This window comes from Melanotaenia boesemani, chromosome 14 (assembly GCF_017639745.1).
Source record: "Melanotaenia boesemani isolate fMelBoe1 chromosome 14, fMelBoe1.pri, whole genome shotgun sequence".
NCBI lineage: Eukaryota > Metazoa > Chordata > Actinopteri > Atheriniformes > Melanotaeniidae > Melanotaenia > Melanotaenia boesemani.
This window is the reverse complement of record NC_055695.1, coordinates 11,131,441-11,153,139: the sequence shown is the minus strand read 5'-3', so window position 1 is coordinate 11,153,139 and position 21,699 is coordinate 11,131,441. Positions and strand designations below refer to the sequence as shown.

At 39.4% G+C, this 21,699-nt stretch overlaps 1 protein-coding gene across 1 annotated transcript in view; it reads left to right on the top strand.

Annotated features, from left to right (window-relative positions):
- The window catches only part of cachd1 (cache domain containing 1), an 89,499-nt gene that overhangs the window by 22,031 nt on the left and 45,769 nt on the right, over positions 1-21,699 (top strand). The window contains exons 2-3 of the mRNA XM_042006766.1: positions 13,934-13,996; positions 19,190-19,338. Of these exons, the coding sequence (XP_041862700.1) occupies positions 13,934-13,996; positions 19,190-19,338 (212 nt within the window). The remainder of the gene's footprint in view (positions 1-13,933; positions 13,997-19,189; positions 19,339-21,699) is intronic.

Below are 21,699 nucleotides of genomic sequence, written 5' to 3'. Positions count from 1 at the left end.
CATTTGCAGTCTCTTTTTAGTGAGGTTTGGGTTAGTATATTTTGTTTTGTAGGACATTTCTTTCTCTTGGGTCAATAAAAGGCCAATGAAGGTCCTTCTAGACAATGCTGCACTAGTTTAGCTCTGCAAAGTCAAAAGCAGTATCATATTTAACTTAATCCCCTCTGCAGAGCAACCCCTGCCTCTATTAATCAGTGCATGTAACTGCCCTAAGAGTACATGAGCTAAAACAAAGCTCCCTGTCTATATAGAGACCTTATAACAGTGGCCAGACATGATCTCACATCTCGTCAGAAACCAGAGAAGGAGACCACCCCAGGAATTCTTTTCCTCTGTCCTAGATCTTTTACTCCTCTTTATCTCTTTTCCATCTCTCCCTTCTGTTCCTCTGACTGCATGCTTTCTTTCGGCCACCCCATCGTATTCACCTGCTACAGGAAATATTAAAGTTCTACCTTTTTATGTAGTTTTCATTATCTGTCTTCATATCCTTGGCTCTTACAGTGTGAGGGCCATCATTCAGTCCACCTATTTCTCAGGCTTTATTTATTTATTGCAGAGATAAAAACAGACTCAAGCGTATCTGACTAATCTTGGTCCAAAATTAAACACCCTAATTCTTTTGTCCCCCCTCCCTTTTCATGTTTGCAACATCTTTACAGACTTTTCATACTAAGATGTTTGAAAACTACATAATAAAGCCCTTCGAGATGAGCCCACAGCATCGGAATGTGAAGATAATCCAGGATATTTGTGCAGACAGAGCAGGCGCCCCATCTGAGCATCTTTTCACTTGGTTGAGATGGGAGCTCTCTTGACAGGGAGCAAAGTTTTAGATTTTATTGGTATGTCTGTTTCTCTCAACCTTTTCTGGACCAGGGTAACAGTACATGAGTTTTAGTACTTTAACACAATCTGGTACCTTTTGATTTTTCCAAGTCCAGCTTAAATTTTTTGCTCCTGCCAGGGTGTAGCACTGGGGTGTGACTGGGACGTGTGGTGCCAGGGGCCACTGGCATGTTGGCATCCAACTTATGATGGGTAAAGCCCACTGCAGAGGTTAAATGTTGGGGAACTGCAGCAGATTGGCTATTTCACAAAGAGCTGCTGTTTATGAGACATGCAACCCCAAAATTTATTTATTTATTTTCATTTTGTAATGTTATGGACAAAGGAACAATGCTCATTGGGAGTTTGGGCTTTTTTTCTTCCTCTTTCTCTCCCAAGTTTCATCTGATTAGCTTGGTTTATGTTTATTTACTAAATGTGCAAATCATTGATGGCTCACGGTGCATGGCAACAATTCCAGGTTTAACCACATTCATGTCTGGCTCCTCATTCATTTGTGGGCTTTTTGATAGAGAGAAACATTCAAAGCCTCTGTAAAATGACAAAATTTTCTCGTTATCGTGCATTCCTTTGTTGGATTAATTTGACTGCCACGTGTGAGGTTTTGTTTTTGTCCTCTTTCACTGCTAGATTTTATCACCTTAATGGAGATGCTCAGGTATGCAGCTTTGATCAGTCTTTGGAACGTTTTCACATTGGCTCCACTTTAGCACCAGGTTGTTATTCCCATAATGCACTGCAGCCTGGCGCTGCTGCTGGTACGAACTAAATGCATGTGAGTGCTTTCAATAAAAGGTAGAATTTGAAGCTTTTTAAGCATGTGTAGTTGTATTCATTAAAATAAACCTTCACTGTTAATATCCTGGATTTCATTCAAGACTTAAAACGCTGACTTTGATTTAAAATAATAATTATCCCTATATTGGAATTTGTCTTCATAAGGTTTTATCATCTCCAGTTAGTTACACATGATTAGTATGTGGTTACTGTGGCCTGAGGCCTTGTTTTAATGACTCAGTTGCCTTGACTTTAAAGCCCTTGTGCGGCAAAACCATAAGGTAATGACTTCTACCCAATGGCTCTAACCACATGCACTTGACATATGCTCTTGCAGGGACTGCCAACAGTTTGTGCTTTGAGAAATATCCTAGATAGTCATGCATAAAAGAGTGATGTGTCTTGTTATTGCTGCTGAATTCTGACTCTGAGAACCTTGTCACACAAGGTCAGACAGAATATTTGTTTGTGACTGTTCCTAACTTTCCTTTCTTACCCAAAACTGACAATATGTGGTGCTTTTCACACTCATGTCTGTTTCTTGGCACCAAAGAAAAGACAAAGAGAATTAAAGAAAAACCTGATTTGCCTTTCTTGCCAGATGATGTCTCTTATTAGATTTACAATGCTTCAGTCTGGGCTCCAGCTGAGCCTCAATTTAAATGATTTATTACCATCCTTTGTCCTGCAGATGAACCTGATGCATCTTTAAACTTGACTGAATCTCAAAAAACACTTTACAGGGAAAAAAATAAAACAAATACACGCAAAACACATAGAACTCCTTTACAAATTTTACCTGCTGTCAGTGATAATTTGCATTTCAGTGTCTTTCTCAAGAGGTATTTAGAACGTGGAGGGGCCAGGGATTGAACTATCAACCTTATGATGACCCATTCTAAATTTAGCCACTCAGTTTGATTTCAACTGTCTTCTAGGTTCATACTACAGGTGTCTACTTAACTTGGCCAACAACATCATGTTTGATGCATGCAGACTGTATAATGACGATGCCTGGTTAATTAGAGAGCTGCAGCTGTAATGAGATAAACAGACTCAAAGCATCACATAAGCTTTAATATACTTTTATGAGATGCAAAATGTGTGTACTGTTCACTAGAACGTTTTTTACTGGTTTGCTACTTACCTTGAAGCTACAAATCCTTCAGTATTTATTTTTGCAGCATCCCTCTTAGTGCCATCATGGTGTGAACCGAATGACTTTTGCCACAACGCAACCAGGTTTTATTTGTTTGTTTGTTTGAACTCTAGAAGTTGTATTTGCATGTTTTGCTTCCTGTTTCGCATGCTGCTGGAAAGCTCAGTTGGCAAAGCATCCCACTCCCATGCGGGAGACCAGAGTTTGATTCCCCCAGGGGACGATTATTAACACCTTCTAGTTGGTTCCTTAGGCAAGACCCTTAACGCTACTGTCTAACTACTGTAAGTTGCTTTGGATAAAAGCGTCTGCTAAATGACTGTAATGTTTTGGTTATTCACATTATTCCATGCTTGTATCCATGTATTATTAGACATATTAAAGATGGGGGAAAATGCTAAAGATACTTTGTCATATTTGCAAAAATGCCTAAAATACACTACAGAACAATTTCAAGAGCCAGATATTAAGTTCCATCAAGTACTCAGATTTGGTGACAGACATATCTCTGAGTAAACATGGCTGACTTTACGATGGAGCCATCTCTGCCCTTTTTAAGTGCTGCTATCCTTCTCTTTCCTTTACCACTCTTTCCTGACCCCATCCCACTTTTCTAAACTCTTCTTATTCCCTCCATTCCCTCTTTTTCTCTCTGTCACATGTGGAAAGCATTATATCCTGTCTGTTGGGGAGGGAGAGCAAACATCTCAGGCTGAGACTGAGAGCCTCTTGGGGAGGCGTCAGGGAGTGCTGGGGAGGCTGTTAGGATCTGCATGCTGGTGACTCTCTCTTGGCTCTGAAGCAGCAGGAACAAAAGAGAGTCTTGTTATTTCAGAACCACAGCACCCAGTAGCTGACAGGCTTCACCCTCCCACCACATTGGGGTGGAGGAGACCCTGGTAGGATAAGGTGGAGGGAGATAAAGAAAGCCCAGTTCCAGTTTACAGAAGTACTTGGTAGTAGTACCTCTTTGCACACCAGTGCATTTGAAATTAATAATATTAATAAAACATGGCTTCTTTATCCTTTATTAGAATTATTTAATCAGAATCTTTGGACAGATTTGAATAAATGGTTTTGACCTCAAGGCACTGTTGTATTGGGATTTTTAAGCTTGTAAAAAATGTAAAAAATCATTGTCATTGATATATATCAGAATGTATGTTTGTATTGCATTGGCCTACAAGATTTCAGTTTTCCCCTACTATTATACTTAGGGGTATTATTTATGTCACCACATTGTCTCAGATCTGAACTTTAAGAGTATTTAGAGCGATTCTACTGAGTGAAACTGTCTTTATTCACTTGATCAGGACATTTCAGAAGTTAAACTTTTTTCTGTCCTCACTGATTTTTGTCTCAGGATTTCAGTCATTTATGGACAATTAGTCCATGATGAGGTTTAAGACTGTGACATCATGGTCGAGTTTACTTGTCAGGATATGTATAAGTTATTTAAGCATTATCACATGTCAAATTCACACTGTAAAGATGGAATTGGGTAGGCTACCTGTTACCTGCTACAGAATATTGGTGATTTAGCAGGGCTGACTTTAAGGTAGCTGAGATTTACATTCTGTTAAGTCTATGGAAGTTCCATTCATGAAACTCAGATTGATTATATTTAACTATATTTAACTCCTATTTAACTGTATATTTCAGCGCTTTAGTTTTTTTTTTTTTTTTTTTTTTTTTTTACACAAAGCAAGAATTTTTAAAAATCCTGCAGACATTCTTTGGGTGTTTGTGGTAAATATGGATGCGTTTTTAAAGAAGTCCTGTTTATATCAAATAACTGCTTCTGCTCTTGGGAAAGATTGCAAAAAATAACTGACTTTTTTTTGTTTTATCTCTTGTATAAGGCAACATGCTTAGATGACAAATTGTTTTCGCCTCTGTTTAAGACATAATAATGAACTACCACCCTCTGACATTTATCTTAGAAATACACAATTTTTTTTATAGAAACATTTCCAAACCTTGCTGCATGGAAAAATGGACGTTCAGTGGTTTTCTTTTGGTTCTCAGATAAAACTAACAACTTAAAAAGTAATCAGCAAAAACAGTTTTGAAAGTGGTCATTGGTCCGAGTCAGTTTACTGAAGAAAATGCCTGTTACTTTTAGTTTTTTTAATCCATTAAGACAGAAGACTTTTTCTTCAAATTCAGGGACTCTGGTAGAGAACGTTTTAAAACCATTGTTGTGTATTGCTCTTTTTATGTCGCTCCATACTGAAAAGCAATCATATGTGGCCTTAAACTTGTCAGATGTTGAACAGATTCCCGGTTTCCACTTCCTGTCCCTAAAGCTGGATTCTCTGACAGCACAGGGAATGCATCACCACACCCTCCAAAGTCTCCATTGATCACAATGCAAATCTCTGTGTAGGTGCTTCAAGATTAAATTCTGTGACTGCTTACAGAAGATCCCATCGGTTCTTTCTCTACTCACTGAAATCTGCTTCAGTACAAGCACTTTGACAATGAGGCATTATTCACTGTGCACATCAGGAATAAATGTGAAATCATCCAGGCTTTCTTTGAAGCGCCCAGTGTAGCCTGGGATTTAAACTTTGCCTTAAAAAAAGCATTAAACTGTTTTGTCCATTACAGCGTTGCTATGACAACCAAGCTATGGTTTTTTTTGAAGGTATACAATAAAAGCAAGGAATTGTTTCTGCATATGAAAAAAAAAAAACACCCTGTTTCCAACAGCAGATGAACATCGTCAAGAACACAAGTGTTTTACACACACATATGTAGTGTGGGCCCCAGCCCACAGTGGGTGGGCTGGGGCTTTAGAGCCATTGCCTCAGGTTGTCCATTAGTTGGATTCAAGCAAATTAAATTGACCCCCTGCACCCTCTTATACACAGCAGCAAGCATTTGGCAGACACTGACAACCAGTCATTTAATTAGCCAACCTGCTCTACTGGGTTGAAATGGAGATGCACTTAATTAGCAAGAGTTTGGTTTCTCTATGGTCATTAAAGTGGCCTTTACCAATCCAGCTTTGACATACGTCTTTTTACTTAACTCCTCCCTTTTTTCCCCTCTTTTAGGTGCCAGCCACAGTCAAAACCATGAAAAATTTAAATTCCTTCTGTAGCATCTAAAGCTTTAAAAATCTGTGCAGAAATTATCTGTTATGCATATTAAGTTAAGAAGACTTCAACATAAAGGAGATTATTAAGATTTTATGCTTGTTTTCTTTTCCTTAAATCTCTTAGCAATAGTGTAAAGCTTTTTTTGGTTAACATCAGGTTTCCAAGTGCAACATGAAAGTGTTAAGTTGAGATTTAGTCCCATGTCAAACAGTAGAAATGGGCTTTAATCAGCTCCAGTGCAGTTGTGCATTGATGGAAACAAAAGATCTGGGTGTACAAAAGAAATTTAGTCTGGGCAACAAAAATGCACAGAAATGTTTCTAAAAGTTAGCGCTTGCAGACAAAAAGAGATGCAACTGATCATCTTCTGTCATTGGTACAGCTGGGAGCTTATTCTTTGTCACACTGTTTGTGGATCACCTGCAGTCACAAGTCATGTCCTAGCCTGGCTATGTGTAAGTTATTATCCATAACAAAGCCTGGAGAATACAATGTCATTTAATCTTTTCCTGTTGTCATAGTGACAAGTCTATCCCCTTCAAGGCAGAGGTACTCTGGACGTACAAATTTTAGGGCTCACTTGTGAGCAGCATTAAATACAGACACAGACGTAGCCTTCTGTTCGTTCCTTCCTTCCTTCCTTTCCTTTCCTTTCCTTCCCTTTCCTTTACTGCTTATTCCAATTCAGGTGTGGGGAAGCTAGACCCTACCCCAGCAATTAGCAGGTGAGAGTTAGGGCTCACCCTGGACCATCGCAGGGCCCCTCTCCATTCATTTCATGCGTATTTAATAAAGTATTTCTGATCTGATCTGATTTCAGTCTGTTTTCAGAGAGTTTGCGTAAAATCTTCATTTTATGTTTTTGGTTGTTTTTTTTTTTTGTTTGTTTTTTTTTTTCAAAGAATCATCCAAACTTTTTTGTTCTTGCATTAATTAACTTTGAAGTTGGCTTCAGTTAACTTTGTAGCTTTGAAATATTTCTCTGGTGACATCAAAGTCTTTAGATTGATCAGTTTCCTTTTGGGAATCAGTGAGCTAACATTGTGCAAGTTGTCACATCTGTATGTTTTCTCATTAAAAAGGAATCAACCAATTTTATTTTTATTTGCCCTCTTGAGTCTTCTGAGTTGCAAGAAGTTATAATTGAGTATACCCGTTAAAGCAATTCTTTGTCTTATGGTTTGGTACAGCTGGTTTATCCCTATAGAAAATGAATGAATACAAATGCTTGTCCTTTCCGTTTGTCTGCTGTGTGTGTTGTGGCGCTGTAAAGTGCACATGCAATTATTTCAGCCTTTTTTTGTTGTGTTGCAAAAAATACATAAACACCCCCTCGCTGTTTCTCTCACAGGTGCCTGTTTTCTGACTTTGCTTTGTAGCTCTCAAGAAAAAAAAATCGAGATTGGAGGCGGAGGTTGGGTATGAAGACATGGCAAGAGTCTTGGAGAAAAGGGAGGAGGGGGGGGGGCACATCATGCACATCAGAGGTGAAGCTCTAATGCTGCATCCCTGGCTTCCAGTCCTTTGTAGTGCAATGAGCAGATAGTTGGCTGGGGGCAGGTTGGGAGGGAGGACAAGCCAAGAGGGGGGATAAAGTACTAGAGGAAGGAGAGGGGCTGGGCTGTACACCAGCAGTATGGAGGAAGCAGCAGTTGCTGTCCCTTGGGCTTCGGGCTTTTATCTGTCAGTTTTGCGGAAACCAATCTCTCAGGCCCTACAGCTCCAAAACATCTACACACCACCCTAATGTGTGGATGTGAATTGTGTGTGTGACCTTCACATTCATAGACCCCTCTTGTAATGAGGTAAGCAGTCATTGAACTACACATGTGCATTACTTATGTACATTTGCATAGCCCCCGTGCTTGTGTGTTTAAATTTGACTTCACCCAAGAGATGCTTCAATTTTTGCCCTGTTCACAGATCAACCTTGGACCACTGAAGCCCTAAAGACAGGATTAACGTGTGTTCTTGTGTAGTTGTGTGTGTGTGTGTGTGTGTGTGTGTGTGTGTGTGTGTGTGTGTGTGTGTGTGTGCTGGCTCTCCTGTCCAGTCCAAATTAGCATGGCTCACCATTGCTCCACTCTGGCCTTTGAAGTTGGGTGAATTGTTAATAGGTGCAGGCCCAACTCAACCCAGCGTGGGTTTGCTACCTAGAATAGAAAAGAATAAAATATCTTTATTGTCATTGGATTGGATCTGAGTAGATACAATCAGATACTTCATATATAAAATTAGTATAATACGTACAAATTAAAGCAATAAAAGCAACTTAAAAAGCAGCTCAAGCAGAGACTCATCACTCATCTCTTTATGTGTTTTATAATATTGAGTGTGGTGACTGCATTTGGATAAAAACTGTTTTTGAATCTGCTTGCCCTGGTTTTTATTGTTCTGTAACATCGGCCTGATGGCAAAAGTTCAGAGAGTGTCCAGGGTGTGAATTGTCCTTAAAGATATTCTGTGCTTTGTTGAGGCTCTGGCAACTGTGTAGTTCTTCTAGTGTTTGGAGAGGGCAGCCGACATTCTTCTGAGCTGTTTTGATGTCCCTCTTGAGCGCTTTCATCTGAGCTACTGTGCATTGACTGTACACTACAATAAGATGCTCTCCATGGTGCATAGATAGAAGGATACCAGCAATGTCTGTGAAATTTTGTTCTTTCTTAATACCCTCAGGAAGTGCAGTGTCTGCTGGGCCTTTCAGCAGCTCCAAGGTGTTCACGCTCCAGGTTAGGTCTTCCTCAATGTGGACCCCCAGGAAGGGGAGGTCTGCCACCCTCTCCAAACTGTCCCCACTGATCTTCTGTGGCATTATGTCCTCTCTTTTCCTCTTGAAGTCAGTAATGACCTCTTTGGTTTTGGAGCTGTTGAGCAGCAGATTGTTGTTCCCACACCACACAGTCAGTTGCTTCACCTCGTCCCTGTAGGTGGTCTCACTCCCCCTTGAGATGAGTCCCACCACCGTGGTATCATCTGCAAATTTGATGATGGTGTTATTGTAGTGGGTGGGGGTGTAGAAGGTGTAGAGCAAGGGGCTCAGCACACAGCCCTGTGGGGAGCCGGTGCTGAGGCTGAGGGATGTGTGTGGGCCCACTCTCACCCTCTGACTTCGACTGGACAGGAATCTTCTGATCCACATGCAGGTAGCATGTGTTAGACCCAGATCCACCAGTTTGCCCATCAGTCTGTGGGGAAGGATGATGTTAAACGCAGAACTGTAGTCCACAAAAATCTGTACCTTCCCCTCTTCCTTCTCCATCTTCCACAGTCTGCTCCTATTCCCCCTTGTTTCTCTTCTTATTCTACATCTTTCTTTCTATTCCACCATTTTCCCTCGAAAGCATACTGAAGTGGTTCACAGCGTCTCCATCCTGTGTCTGCGATTATCGCTCATCTTTTGTTCACTTTTCCATTGAGAACAAAATTGTCACTTTAAACAAGAAGAGCCTCTTTGTGTAGCTTAGGGCATCTGAAGAGGGTATAACAGAAGTAGTGGAACAGCCAATTAAATGGATGCTGTTTACATAGAGAGCATCTTCACTGTTGGTATAAACTGCTCTAACAGGATGCAAAGAGGAAAAAAATAGGTAAATAAAAAAGGGAGAGATCTTTTTTGCATAGGTCATAGCAAATCCACAAAATAATCTAATGGAATGTAGTGAAGCTGGTTGGGCATTAATCCTCCTTTCACCAAAAACTGAAATTACATGATTAAGTTGAAAATCTGAAAAAATAGCTTAAATGATCTTTTATGAGAGAAATGCTTTAACAGCCAGCACACCTGTGTCAGTCACAGGAGTGTTGGAAACTTCAGATTTTTCTTTATAACTCGAGTTTGAGCTTCCTCTGAGGTGTAGCCATTCCTGCAAATCACTCAACTGTGGTCAGGATTAACCCCGAGGTGGGTGGATTGAAAAACCAGCCTAATGAGACAAAGGCTCTGTGATCAATGTTTGAATGCATTTCCTGGGAGCTTAGATGTCAGAATGCTGCCCATTTAAGATTAAGAAGCTTTTTAAGTGTCTTTTTATTTTGCTCATATTAACTTGGCGTTAGAGACCAAACAAAGTTAGGATATTTCAAAAGAGATATTCTGTTTTGTGTGCAAGTTTTGCCTCAACAAGCTCTTCTATAAAATGATTTAATCCCTCAGCTATGTAGGTTTTCCGTATTTAACAGGTAAACGTGGTTAACAGGAAAATCTATCTACAAAACATTAAATCTTTAAAAGAGACCATATAGCTTGTCGTGAATGATGTGTCTTTGTGGTATTTTTTATATTATGTATTTTTGAAGTTGTTTTTGTCTATTTTTGGTTGGGGAAATAAATGCTTTTGATAGTCATAGTTCACTTTGTACATGTGTCTCTGCAAATGGACAGATACTACAACCATCATATGCATTTAAGTACATGAACATAGTAACAGAACATGTTCATTTTAACCTTTCCTTGACATTAGCTGAGCACTTTCAGGTCTTGAGAAAAACTTTTTCCCATAATTGATTGTTCCCTAAAAGCGGTCAGCAGTGAGGTGTGTAGAGAAGTCTGAGCAAGCTCTAATATTTTGTAGTTTTGGTGAGTGTGCCTGTGCATGTGTGAGTGTTTGATTATGGGTCACAGGAGGCCATAGGCCCACGGTGGCCCAGGCAGCCTCAGGCCTCTCCAGTTTCAGAGCTGAGCATTCCTCCCTGACTGCTCCATAGCTGTGAAAACCGCAAAGCAGCTCCAACAACAAACACTCAAGGCACTGGGGGAAAGACAGCTAACCTGTAGCTAATCAGCAACAGGAGTTTTCCTAACTCTTCAGGAGGATTTGCTCCCAACTTTCCAGAATTGCTGGCTCAATGGAAAAATGTAGTTCTCCTTTCCAGTAACTCTTTCTCCCCCATTTTCTTTGTCTTTTGTTTGTGTGGTCTTAACTTTTAAAAGCACATGATTCCTGCTAAGTGGTGGCAGCTCGGTTTGTGTGTACTTGTTCGTGTTTATTTGAGAGCTTCACATCTTGGTCCTCCGTTTTTTCTTCCACTAAGAAGGGTGGGGACCTGTAGACTGTCTGGGCTTGGTTTTGTACTTTGCAAATAACTCGCTAGTGGAATATGCAACTGTGCATGTTTATGTATGCAAGTGTAATGATAACACAATAAAACTGTTTGTACAGCTCGTGGGCTGTAAAATAATGACACAACGACTGACTGATTTAGACGATCTGGATTAAATCTGAGCTCTTTGTTTAATCAAAGTCTGAGTGTAAATCTTTATGCTAGCCTTTGTTTATAGACAATATTAGATATAACTGAATAGTCAGAAATTTCAATTCCTCAATCTACCAAATTATGACTAATTATGATCGAGACGGTGGGATTATAAAGAGATTTCAGTAAACAGTTGCATCTATTTCTGTTTGTACTTGACTAATCAGATAACTGATCCACAGAAGGGTGATTATCATATTTGTATTTGCGCTGTCCCTCACTATTATGTATTCTGGACAAACCAAACAAAAATAATCTTTGTTCAGCGACATTTTGTAGATTATCTGATGAATTAAGACACATTAAGCAACTACCTTTAACAATGGAAAAAAAGTGACTATATTTACGACACTTCAACATCTACAAGCTCATTATGATGCTTGATGTTATCTGTTGCAGGGCGATAAGTCTATATTAAGTGACTTCCATGCTAGGTGTGTATCTGTAGCTTTCGGGGATCTCTGCAATGTGGCTAACAAAGGTGTAGACAAACGGCAGGAAATGTTGGAGTACATAAACCGAGCAATTTAGAGCTTTAAGTGTGATGGGGGAGCTTACAGTGAAACACCTGCCTGCCTGCTGCCACAACACAAACATTAGTTTTACTCTGTTTGTAGCTGTCACATAGCACTGGATCCTGTATGTAAAGCCTGTGTGTGTGTGTGTGTGTGTGTGTGTGTGTGTGTGTGTGTGTGTGTGTGTGTGTGTGTGTGTGTGTGTGTGCATAACTACACCAAAGAGAGACTGTGTAGGTGATGGGGCTCGAGAGACCTGCTGAATAAATGTATGTTTTTCAGCCAGTGTGTTGTAGCAGGTGAATATTCAGGCAGCTCTGAGGCTTTCAGACCACTGAGGTCATTCCAGGACTCATTTTCTCCATGACTTAATGCATCGTTCTGCTACTTATTCCCTTAGTATAAATTGGAGACCACTAAAATGTTTCAGCCTGGAAGGCGAACTTGGATATGTAACATCAACTTGTGAACCTGGCTCAAAAAAGCCCTTGTTCTGTGTAAAAGCTGGGCTCCTCACTCAGGTGACACATTTCCCCTCCTAACCAAGAAACTGATGCAAAGGACGGGGTTGGCTATTTGAGTCTTTGGGGTTCTGGTTTTGGCAGATAGTTTGGGTTATCGTTTTCTACGGACCGCTTAATGAAATGGCTCCAGATGCACTTGTATGTGAAAGGGAATTCCATCGCTGCCGCTGCTGATGTTTCTGGTTTGTTCTCAGGGTTGACATTCAAGATGGTGGCTCAGGTTTTTTCATCTAATTCAGTGAACTTGATTTGGATGCTGTCAGGTGGATATACAGTATGATTCAAGATCTTGTTCGACTGAGTCTGAAACTACTGCTGCGTATATATTAACTTACAATTTGGAAAGTTGAGTCGACATAATAATGATAGCTACATGTAATAAAATCACACGCTCAATGGGATTTCTCAAGGAAATTAGCTTTTATGTTAACATAAGCTTATTCTCTGAATAAGCTTATGAATAACTCTGGCCCATCGAATACAGACATTAGAGTCTCACTTGCAGCACCTCTGGAACAGTTGCAGATACAATGCACAGCTTTATCTGATCATTTTGCACCACAGCTCTGCACCTCTAGCATCAATACACCTGAGTGGGTTTTGGCATTTATTAATTCTAATAGCGAAAAATTAACATTATGGGCCATTAAAGAACCAATCACAAATTTTCTGAAGACGGGTTCAGCTGAAAGATGGGCTGTTTTTAAACCTGACATTCAGGCCACATTAGGAAGTGAACCTAAACAAAAGTTTTGAAAACAAAAGTTTTTGCTGCAGATTACAATTCATACACCCCATGGATGTAAGGTGATAAAGTTACTCTTTATGGTGTGGCTTCAAGCGTTTTCAATTTTTCCTAATATATTAATGTCTTGGTCTTTAATGTTGTTATTCCGGTTATTGACTGCAATTGGACTGCCATCTCTTTGGCGTCAGAGTATATTTATACTAGTGATGTACTTCTAGTTTTATAAAACCTTTGTGTTTATTTGCATAAACAGCAATGAGAAATATGAAACCAGACTGAGGAAAATGTGGAGGTTTTAATGCCGGGCATGAATATTACACATGCATAACTCGAGGTCTGGATTATTTTATTTCTGTTTTTCTCAATAGAGCATTTTTAAAAAATCTTTTTCAGTCTAAATAAATTAGTCTTAGTCCAATTTTTTACAATTATTTTACATTTAAGGCAACATTTAATCTCATGCCATTTTTCAGTTTTTGTTGTAACTGAATGCAAAAGACAAACAGGAGGCTATAAATAAAAATCACAATAAAATACTAAACTTGAACTGGGAAAAAAAAAAAAAAAAATCTGTGTTCATCCAAAATGTCTGTGGATGAGTTCTTAGTAGTTCAGCATCCAGTTTAAGCAGCAGTTTCATTAGACGTTTCCTAACAAGCATTATTTGCCAATATGCATGGATTTCATCAGTCAGAAAACATCCTAATATAACTGGATTCCTCTACAAATGTGACGACATACAATCTTTGCATTATTACAAACAGATGTGAAACATTGAGCTACCAGTAGCTGTTTGGTAACGATCTCTTATCTTTTAATAATATAACAGTTTTTATAGATGTTAAAACTCCATCTTGTTGAGGCCAAATGTTTCTGCATAACATCTAAAACAAAATGTTTCTTCAGGCACATCCTCGTGTAACTGTTTTCAGTTGGATCTAAATCTTCAGCCTTCCTCCTGATCTGACCTTGATGTTTCTTCTTCCTCTTTTCCTCCACAGAGGATTTTTAACTCTTTCGTGTACACAGAGAAGACATCAAACGGAGAGACAGAAGTGCAGCAGGTGAGTAACAAAATCCTCTGCTGTCCAGCGTGTGCGCGCTCATACCTGTTGGTGCATGCATGTGTCTTGGATGATGTCTGTCTCTGGTCATGTGTGGTGAACACATACTCCAGGGGGTTTATTAAAATTCTATGGCTGCTGTCTCATTGGCTTTGAAGTTCTGTCTCTTTTCCACTTGTGGTTCTCTTTCCCTTCCTCCCCTTCTGCTTACAATGTGAGCGCAGAGCTTCAGTCAGACGCTGCAAAAACGCTCAGAGAGGCAAACAAACCGCAGCTAGAAATGAACGATTTGTCTTCAATGAACCCAAATCGAAGTCAGAATTTATATGTGGTACTTTGGTTCTACTAAGTCTAGATATCCTGGCAGTCTGTGTAAAGTCTCAATGACTGTGTGCAGACGTGGTGTGTGTGTGTGTGTTTGCACAGGATCTTGGACGAGTGACAATAAACACCAGACTGGTAAACAGCCACCAGCAAGAATAGACAGGTTTATGTTTGTTTGCATTTCTCCTGTGACCGTGTTTGTGTGAGCATTGGTGAATCCTTCTGTGTTGGTGCGTGGATTTGTGTGTGCAAAATACAGCTTGTAGGTTTTATTTTAATATTCCAGAGGCAGCCTTAAAAACACAGTTTCTGTTGTCTCTACAGCTGTTTTTGTCCTAAACAGACAAAAACCACCACCAAGAAGTGGGTTTGGGTGCCCTAGTTACAGCATTTCAACTGATTCCTTCAAAGAAATTCAATTAAAAAAATAACCCTGAGATTTGAAGGCAGCATCTTTTAGTAATTGTATTTTAATTAGCATTAATCCCAAGGTATGCTCTTAAAAACCATTTTACATAAGGGAGCATTTTAAAGAGTGCCCAGAAATTTGAACTATAACCCTCCTGAGGTGGTGTCTAACTTCATCAGATTATAGCTCTGCTGTGGTTGGGTTACTTGCTCTTTGTGGTCAGAGGGGCTGTGTGCCAGAACCAAGTTGAGGCTCAGTTAGGATGGCATCAACAGAGAAAGAGAAAGGCTGGAAGAAAGCAGAGAAAGGAAAGGAGCTGCAGCGAGGAGTCACCATCTTCAGCAAACTTCTGTAGAAATGAATTATTAGAAGATATGTGCAAACATCTGTTTCTCACTCTCTAAAGACACAAGCTTGCTGTCTTTGTGTATCTCCTTGTTTTATTCATTGATGTGCTGTCAGAGTGGTTATTAATAATTTAAACTGCTGGCTTTTATTAATGTTTTTACTTTGGATCAGAGAATCCATTGTTCTTAGAAAGCAGCAAAGTGGTTTTATAGTTTCTTCTCACATCAAAAACTACAGAATGTAATTAAAAAAGATGAATTGAGAATGCATAGGCATGGTTGCACAGCATGTAGCAGGCTGAATGCACTATTAACTTTCTTTAGATTTGCAGCAGGGCTGCAGCTGCTGGACTCAGTCCAGCTACAGCCTTTTACACATGGTGACATTTAAAGAAATTGTAATAACAAGACTAGAAATGACGGCTAAATAGATAAATAAATAAACAAAAATAAATCAGATTTGGATTATTCTTCTTTTCCTGGTCCGCATTTCTGGCATTTCATTGACTTTCCGCATGTAGGCCTACAACAACTATAACAGATTTGGAAGATAACGACTGCTGTTTAGAACACAATAGCTGCTCCACAATCCCATATTTTCTCCCATATTTTACCATTTTATCATTTTTAAAATTTAACATTTTGTTTAGTAAAAACATTTTACTTTTCTGTACTTAAACATTTCTTTAGATTATTTATGTCACCTTCTAGAGGGAACAAAGTCAGCAGTGTTAAAAGTCTTATGACCTTTACTGGAAGTAATGCCTCAAATTTTCAGCTCCTTGGGTTTGCAGTAATTTAATATTCATCCAAGAATAAGCTGGTTTCAAAACCAGTATCTGCAAAACAAACCTGTGTCCCAAAGTACGTCTCAGTCTCGCCTGAAAACACTGCTGCTTGTGACCTTGGTTGAAGGCTGCCTGGCAAATCTCACAGCTCCAAGACGAAACATCAGGCAACACCCGTTCCACTCACTCCACTTCTGTGGCTGAACCAGTCCCACTGGGGGGCTGCAAGCCCAACGATCTGGTCGGATGGGTCAGGGAACGGAGAGAGGAGCCCTGTGTTTTGGAGAGTGTGGTTAATCTGCAGAGCATAGGTTGGTTTTGGCTGCTCAGTGGCGGGCTGTAACCTAAGCTTTAACTTGCACAGCTAGAAGTTTCTGGTTTCTCTGAAGTGACTCTGTTAAAAGTCGAGCCGTATTTTCTCTTTTCCTTTCTCTACCTCCCCCCAGTCGGTAACACCCTCTTCTGAACACTGGCCCATTTTTCCTTATTTAATACAAAGTTCAATGCAGCTAATTGCTATGCATTGACAGTTCTGTGTGCAGTGGAGTTTAGCTTTATGTCCTGATGTGACTGTATACTTTAGTGTCTTGGTATCTCTGTGGGTGTGTGTGTGTGTGTGTGTTATTTGCTGCATAGCAGCAGTAATTGTGGGCTGTGCCTGAGGCCCTTGTTAAAACCCTAATAAGAATAGCAGCCGGTTGATTAGGTGTACAAGCGGTCAGTGGGTCGCAGTACTTCTTCCTGTTCCTGGCTTCAATCACAGTCTTTTTTGCAGGCAGCAGTAATTATGGGATGTGAACAAAGGGGGTCCAGTTACTGTGGAAATAAGCCTTTTCTGTATTCCAGAAGGCTAAGGAGGTGGCTTACAATGGCTACAGAAAGTATTTAGATCACAGTTTTTTGTGTTATTGTTGCCCTCCCTGCACATTACAACACATGGCAGGAAGCTTTTCAAGTTTTTTTTCCCCTTTATCCTGGAAAAAAGACTTAATATTCATTCACGTGCATTATTTAAATATTTCTTGGAGTTTTACCATGCTCTCAAATATAATTCCTTTGTCACAGTAAAACTATCTCCCGCTATTTAAAATGGGCCAATCAAACACTAAGAGTACTGATTAACTCAAAGAATTATTATAAACAGAAGTGGAACAGAAGAAGACATCTTTTCTTTCTATTCAGAAACAATATCTCAACCCATAACATTTTTTAGTCCTTTAATGTGTCCCAACCTCCACATGTTTGGGTTATTGTCACTCCAGTTCTGGTCTAAAAAGAACTAGCTCAAAGTTAAGTTCATGTAGAATTGTAACTAGTATACAGTTGCAGAACATGTAATGTTTTGTGTCAAGACCATGACACTTTCCCCACATTGTGTTATGTAACAAAAAAACTCAGTGTGAAAATTTAACCGTCCGTCCGTCCGTCCGTCCGTCCGTCCGTCCATCCATCCATCCATCCATCCATCCATCTTCCTTCTGCTAAGCAGTGACCCCCAGACCTCCAATCACCTCCTCAGATCTTCTACCATGACACCAAGTTGTCCTTCCCTATACAGTCTCTCCACCGGATCCCTGGGTCTGCTCCAAGGTCTCATCTCTGTGGTACATGTCCAAAACACCTTTCTGTGGGAAGCGTGCAGGAGGCATTCTGAACAGATACCCGAACCACATCACTTGACTTCTTTCAATGCAATAAAAGCAACGACTGTGAGCCCCTCTGGGATGACCAAGCTTCTTGCCCTATGTAAAAAAATATATTCCACAGTTAATACTGAGACATCAACAGTCTGTGTTAGTCAGTTTAAGTAAACATCTAAGTTTTTTTTTTTTTTCTTTTAACAGAATTTCCTCCTCTTGGTTTCTTTTTCCTCACAGCCATTCCGAAAGGAAACAATGTTTGTGGGAACACAAGGGAATTAATGACGAAAGATTCTAACTTTTATTAATTTTCTCTTGCTGCTGTATTCTTTATCTTTTGTCTTGTCTTTTGTCTAAGATTTAATGTTAGAAACTTGTGAACATGGCTTTAAAGTTTTTGATGTCAGCTTTCACGTCCATAGAAAAATCATTCATATCCTGCATTTATGTTAAAGAAGAGCAGCTGTTTGTTATAAGAGGGTGCAAGTTATTACTGTCCAGCTAGCTGGCTAGTTGTTAGCTTTCCTCCACCCTGCTTCCTGGCCTTCATGCCAGTGAAAACATAAAAAAAAACAAACACCTTTTCTGTTTTTTAAATGTATATTATTTACAAACAACTTGTGAGTAAAGCAGAATGGTTTGTAGCTGCTACAATGGCACTGTGGTGTGTTTTAGGGTAAGGATTTTAGTAGATAAAAGAATTATGGGTAGGCCAAGGTTGTGTCCTTAAACATCAGCAATGCTACTCTGCTTTGAACTGTGATGGATTTCTCACAACTTTACATCAACCTCAATGTTTTACGGCTGTTCACATGGATGCTTAATACAGATACAGATTTGATTTGGTGTGTTTATAAAAAGCTGACTCACCCTCTGTTCACACAAACACACATACTGGTAGTTTTAACCCTTTAAACTTGAGTTACTTTTGTAGATGATGAGCTGAATGTAAAAGTTATTCATTTACCTTTTAAAATGTAAAGTAAAGGCAATTCAAAGGTCACAGTAAAAAGAACCAAAAGAATAAGATGCAACAAGGATGAGTAGTTATAGATAAACATAGACGGAAAGAATAAATGAGAAAGAATTAAAAAGTTTAACTGTTTTAACTTGTGATCTATTCTTATATATTTTTTAGAAACCAATTCTATTTATATTCATTTGTATTATCTTCTTGCAAACGATGCATGTGTTTGGTGCTGTTATTGTATTTCCAGTTGTGTTGTGTCTGTGATGTATTGCACAGGCTAAAATAAAAACAGTCAGTTTTTGGGGATGTTCTTTTTAAACAACTATTCAATGCAGGAATGCTGCAAATATCAACACAGATGTTGCAGAACTGCATAAATTGATCCCCTTTTTGCAGAAGCATTTATTCATTGTCTTTACAGCTACGGTAGACAAAATAAAATATGAAAGGCTTTTATCAAATGTCATTGCCAAATAACAAATATGTTCCAAGCTATGTAGATGGTAGCTTTAATTACACATGTAGATTTTTTTCTTGCCGTCATCTTGGCCAGGACTTCCTGTAAGAAGAGATCTTGTATTTCTTTGAGACCTTCCACAAAGTAAAAGAAAAGAAAATGGTTTAAAACTGTATCCGCTCTGTCATGACTTGTCTGTGGAAAATCCAACTTGAGTGTCACTTTTAGTCTAACATGTCCGTGCTTCATCTTTCCCAGCTGGCCAAGAAGATTCGGGAGAAGTTTAACCGTTACCTGGATGTCGTGAACAGGAACAAACAGGTGGTAGAGGCTTCGTACACCGCCCACCTCACCTCTCCGCTCACTGCAATACAGGACTGCTGCTCCATACCAGCATCAATGATGGAGTGAGTAATGCTGCCCTTAACACACACACACACAGTCACATATTTCTTTCTCTGTTTGTCTTGTAGTACAGAAATCTCAGCAGGAGGTTAACTCCCTGTGTGTAAACTCACTCCCCACCGTTAGCACCTGCACTCAGCTCTCCGTGCATGGCTTCATAATGGAAGTACACACTTAAACCCCTTTTCTTTCTTGTTTAAACTTGTTTTGATCATCCTGGGATTACTTTTAGCTGTACATAAATCACATTTACAGCTCTGAGCAGTATTGGCTTGCACTGATATTTGGCAACCTTTTTTTTTTTTTTAAACCTTCCAGCCTCATGTCAGACTCTACCCTTATTAAAACAGTTATTTCTTTATTGGTAGTGCTACCTCAGCAGTTGTGGGTATGATGTCACTTTTATCTCACTTTTAGCTTTTGTGGCGTATAAAGGTTATAGAAAATCTGGATTTTTGATGACTGCCTTGGCATCAACTTTGATATCATAACATTTAATACAAACTATATATAGTCAATGGCACTCATATGATTAATCAATGAGGACTTGTGAAAGGAGGAGTGTTCACATGACAGTTGTATGCATTTTAATGAAACTGGGTGAGCAATTGATTTTTTCACATTGAAGTCCTGGTCTGAAATTGGCCCGGTCTACTGCAGACCCGGTTTCTCAGCCATTCGTCAACTCCAGCTGGGAAAAACACAGTTCAAAGCGGAGCTCAGAAAAAGACGGCACTACTTTCAGTTCTAATCTACAGAGCAGCAGCTGTCTCTGCCCCTCATCCCCTCTCTCTCCATTTCTGTCTATCTCCCTGCCCTTTATCTGCCGATGCAACTAGTTACTGCGCTCTGAAGTTTTTGCTCTGCAGTCTTCACAGGCTGCAAGGTCACCTGTCTTTCCTCCTGTCGTGCAGAGGGGGGAGGCCATCTGGCTCAGAGCCACCAGGCACCTGTTGCTGAATCAAGTGCACGACATGCTGTAAATACATTCAACACTTGTTCACACACAAACGTGTTGTATTTTTTACCCAAATATGCTCACTTGGACATATCCTTTAAAATTGTGGATTTACAAATGTAGGACTGACTTGGTAAAAAGATTGTATAAGACCCATGCAGCAAGGGGGAATTGATTTGTGGGAGGGTCTGCGGAGGTCAGTGGTGTTTGTGGTGGACATACCAAACTGAAGCCTCTGATAGATCTCTGAACTTCAAAGCATTTTCCGCAGGGGAGGAATAAGGCTTACAGCTCTCTTACTCTCATTTTTGGATTTGCACTTGATCGTGAGATAATTTCAGTTACCAAATAGAGAATAATTTAGATCTCCTATAATAATAATTCTACATTTAAAAAAGGCTTCGAACTGGATGTTGGTTCAGGTAGAGAACATGGTGCAAAATGTTTTTTCCTTCGAGATGGTGACCCTGAAAATATTGTGATATGCATAGTAAGAGCCAAATTACCACTACCCTTTCATCACAAAAAGGGGGCACCTTACCCTTGCAAAATGAAGGGGTAGGGCAAAAGAGAAGAATTTGAAATGGGACTAAAACAGCAGTGTGTATTCATTAATGAGGTTTTAATGAGGTTCAGTTGTGCTGGCTGTCAAATGTTGTTCCCTGAGGACAAAGCAGAGCTATTTTTTCCCGTTTCAGGTGTTTATGCTAAGCTAAGTATACAAAGCAACCACATAGCTAACAAGCATACACAAGAGTTTTATGTAACTTGTTTACCCAGAAATAGTTACAGTAAAAATCTCTGTGTGAAACCACTTCTTTCTCTTTATACATTTCATTTTCTGTGTGCCTAACATTAGTGACACAAAAAGTAAAACAGTGGAAAGTAGCCAAGTTAGCTTTCATTTTTGTAGCATTTATCTTAAGCTTTTCTCCTCATTAAAAGTTTTGTTCTATATTTTGGGCTCATTCACTTTCTTGCTAATAGAGTCACATTATTCAACTTTAATTTCTGCTGTTACAGAATTGTTAGAAACAACCAACAGTCTTACCATATTTATAAAGAAAACAATTTAATTACATTAGCCTGAATGAAAAATTTGGACTTTAGAAATGCTTGTAAACATGTTAGGCTGAAATCACACTAGGCTGAAGCCAGACTAACACATACAGATAGTTTATTTGTACTTGTATTACTTTAAATGGACTCAGAGGTACTCATGGAACCAATTCAGGGTTAATTGACAATTTAGTATGAGAATTTATCTGGTGGAAAATTAATATAAGTTGTTTTGGTCTTGAACTTAGTTGATAAACTAAAGAAAAATAGATCAATATTTATAAGCTGAAAGGGGCAAATCACCATTTTTTGTAAGAGAATTGGGTATACTTCACTCAGTTAACTG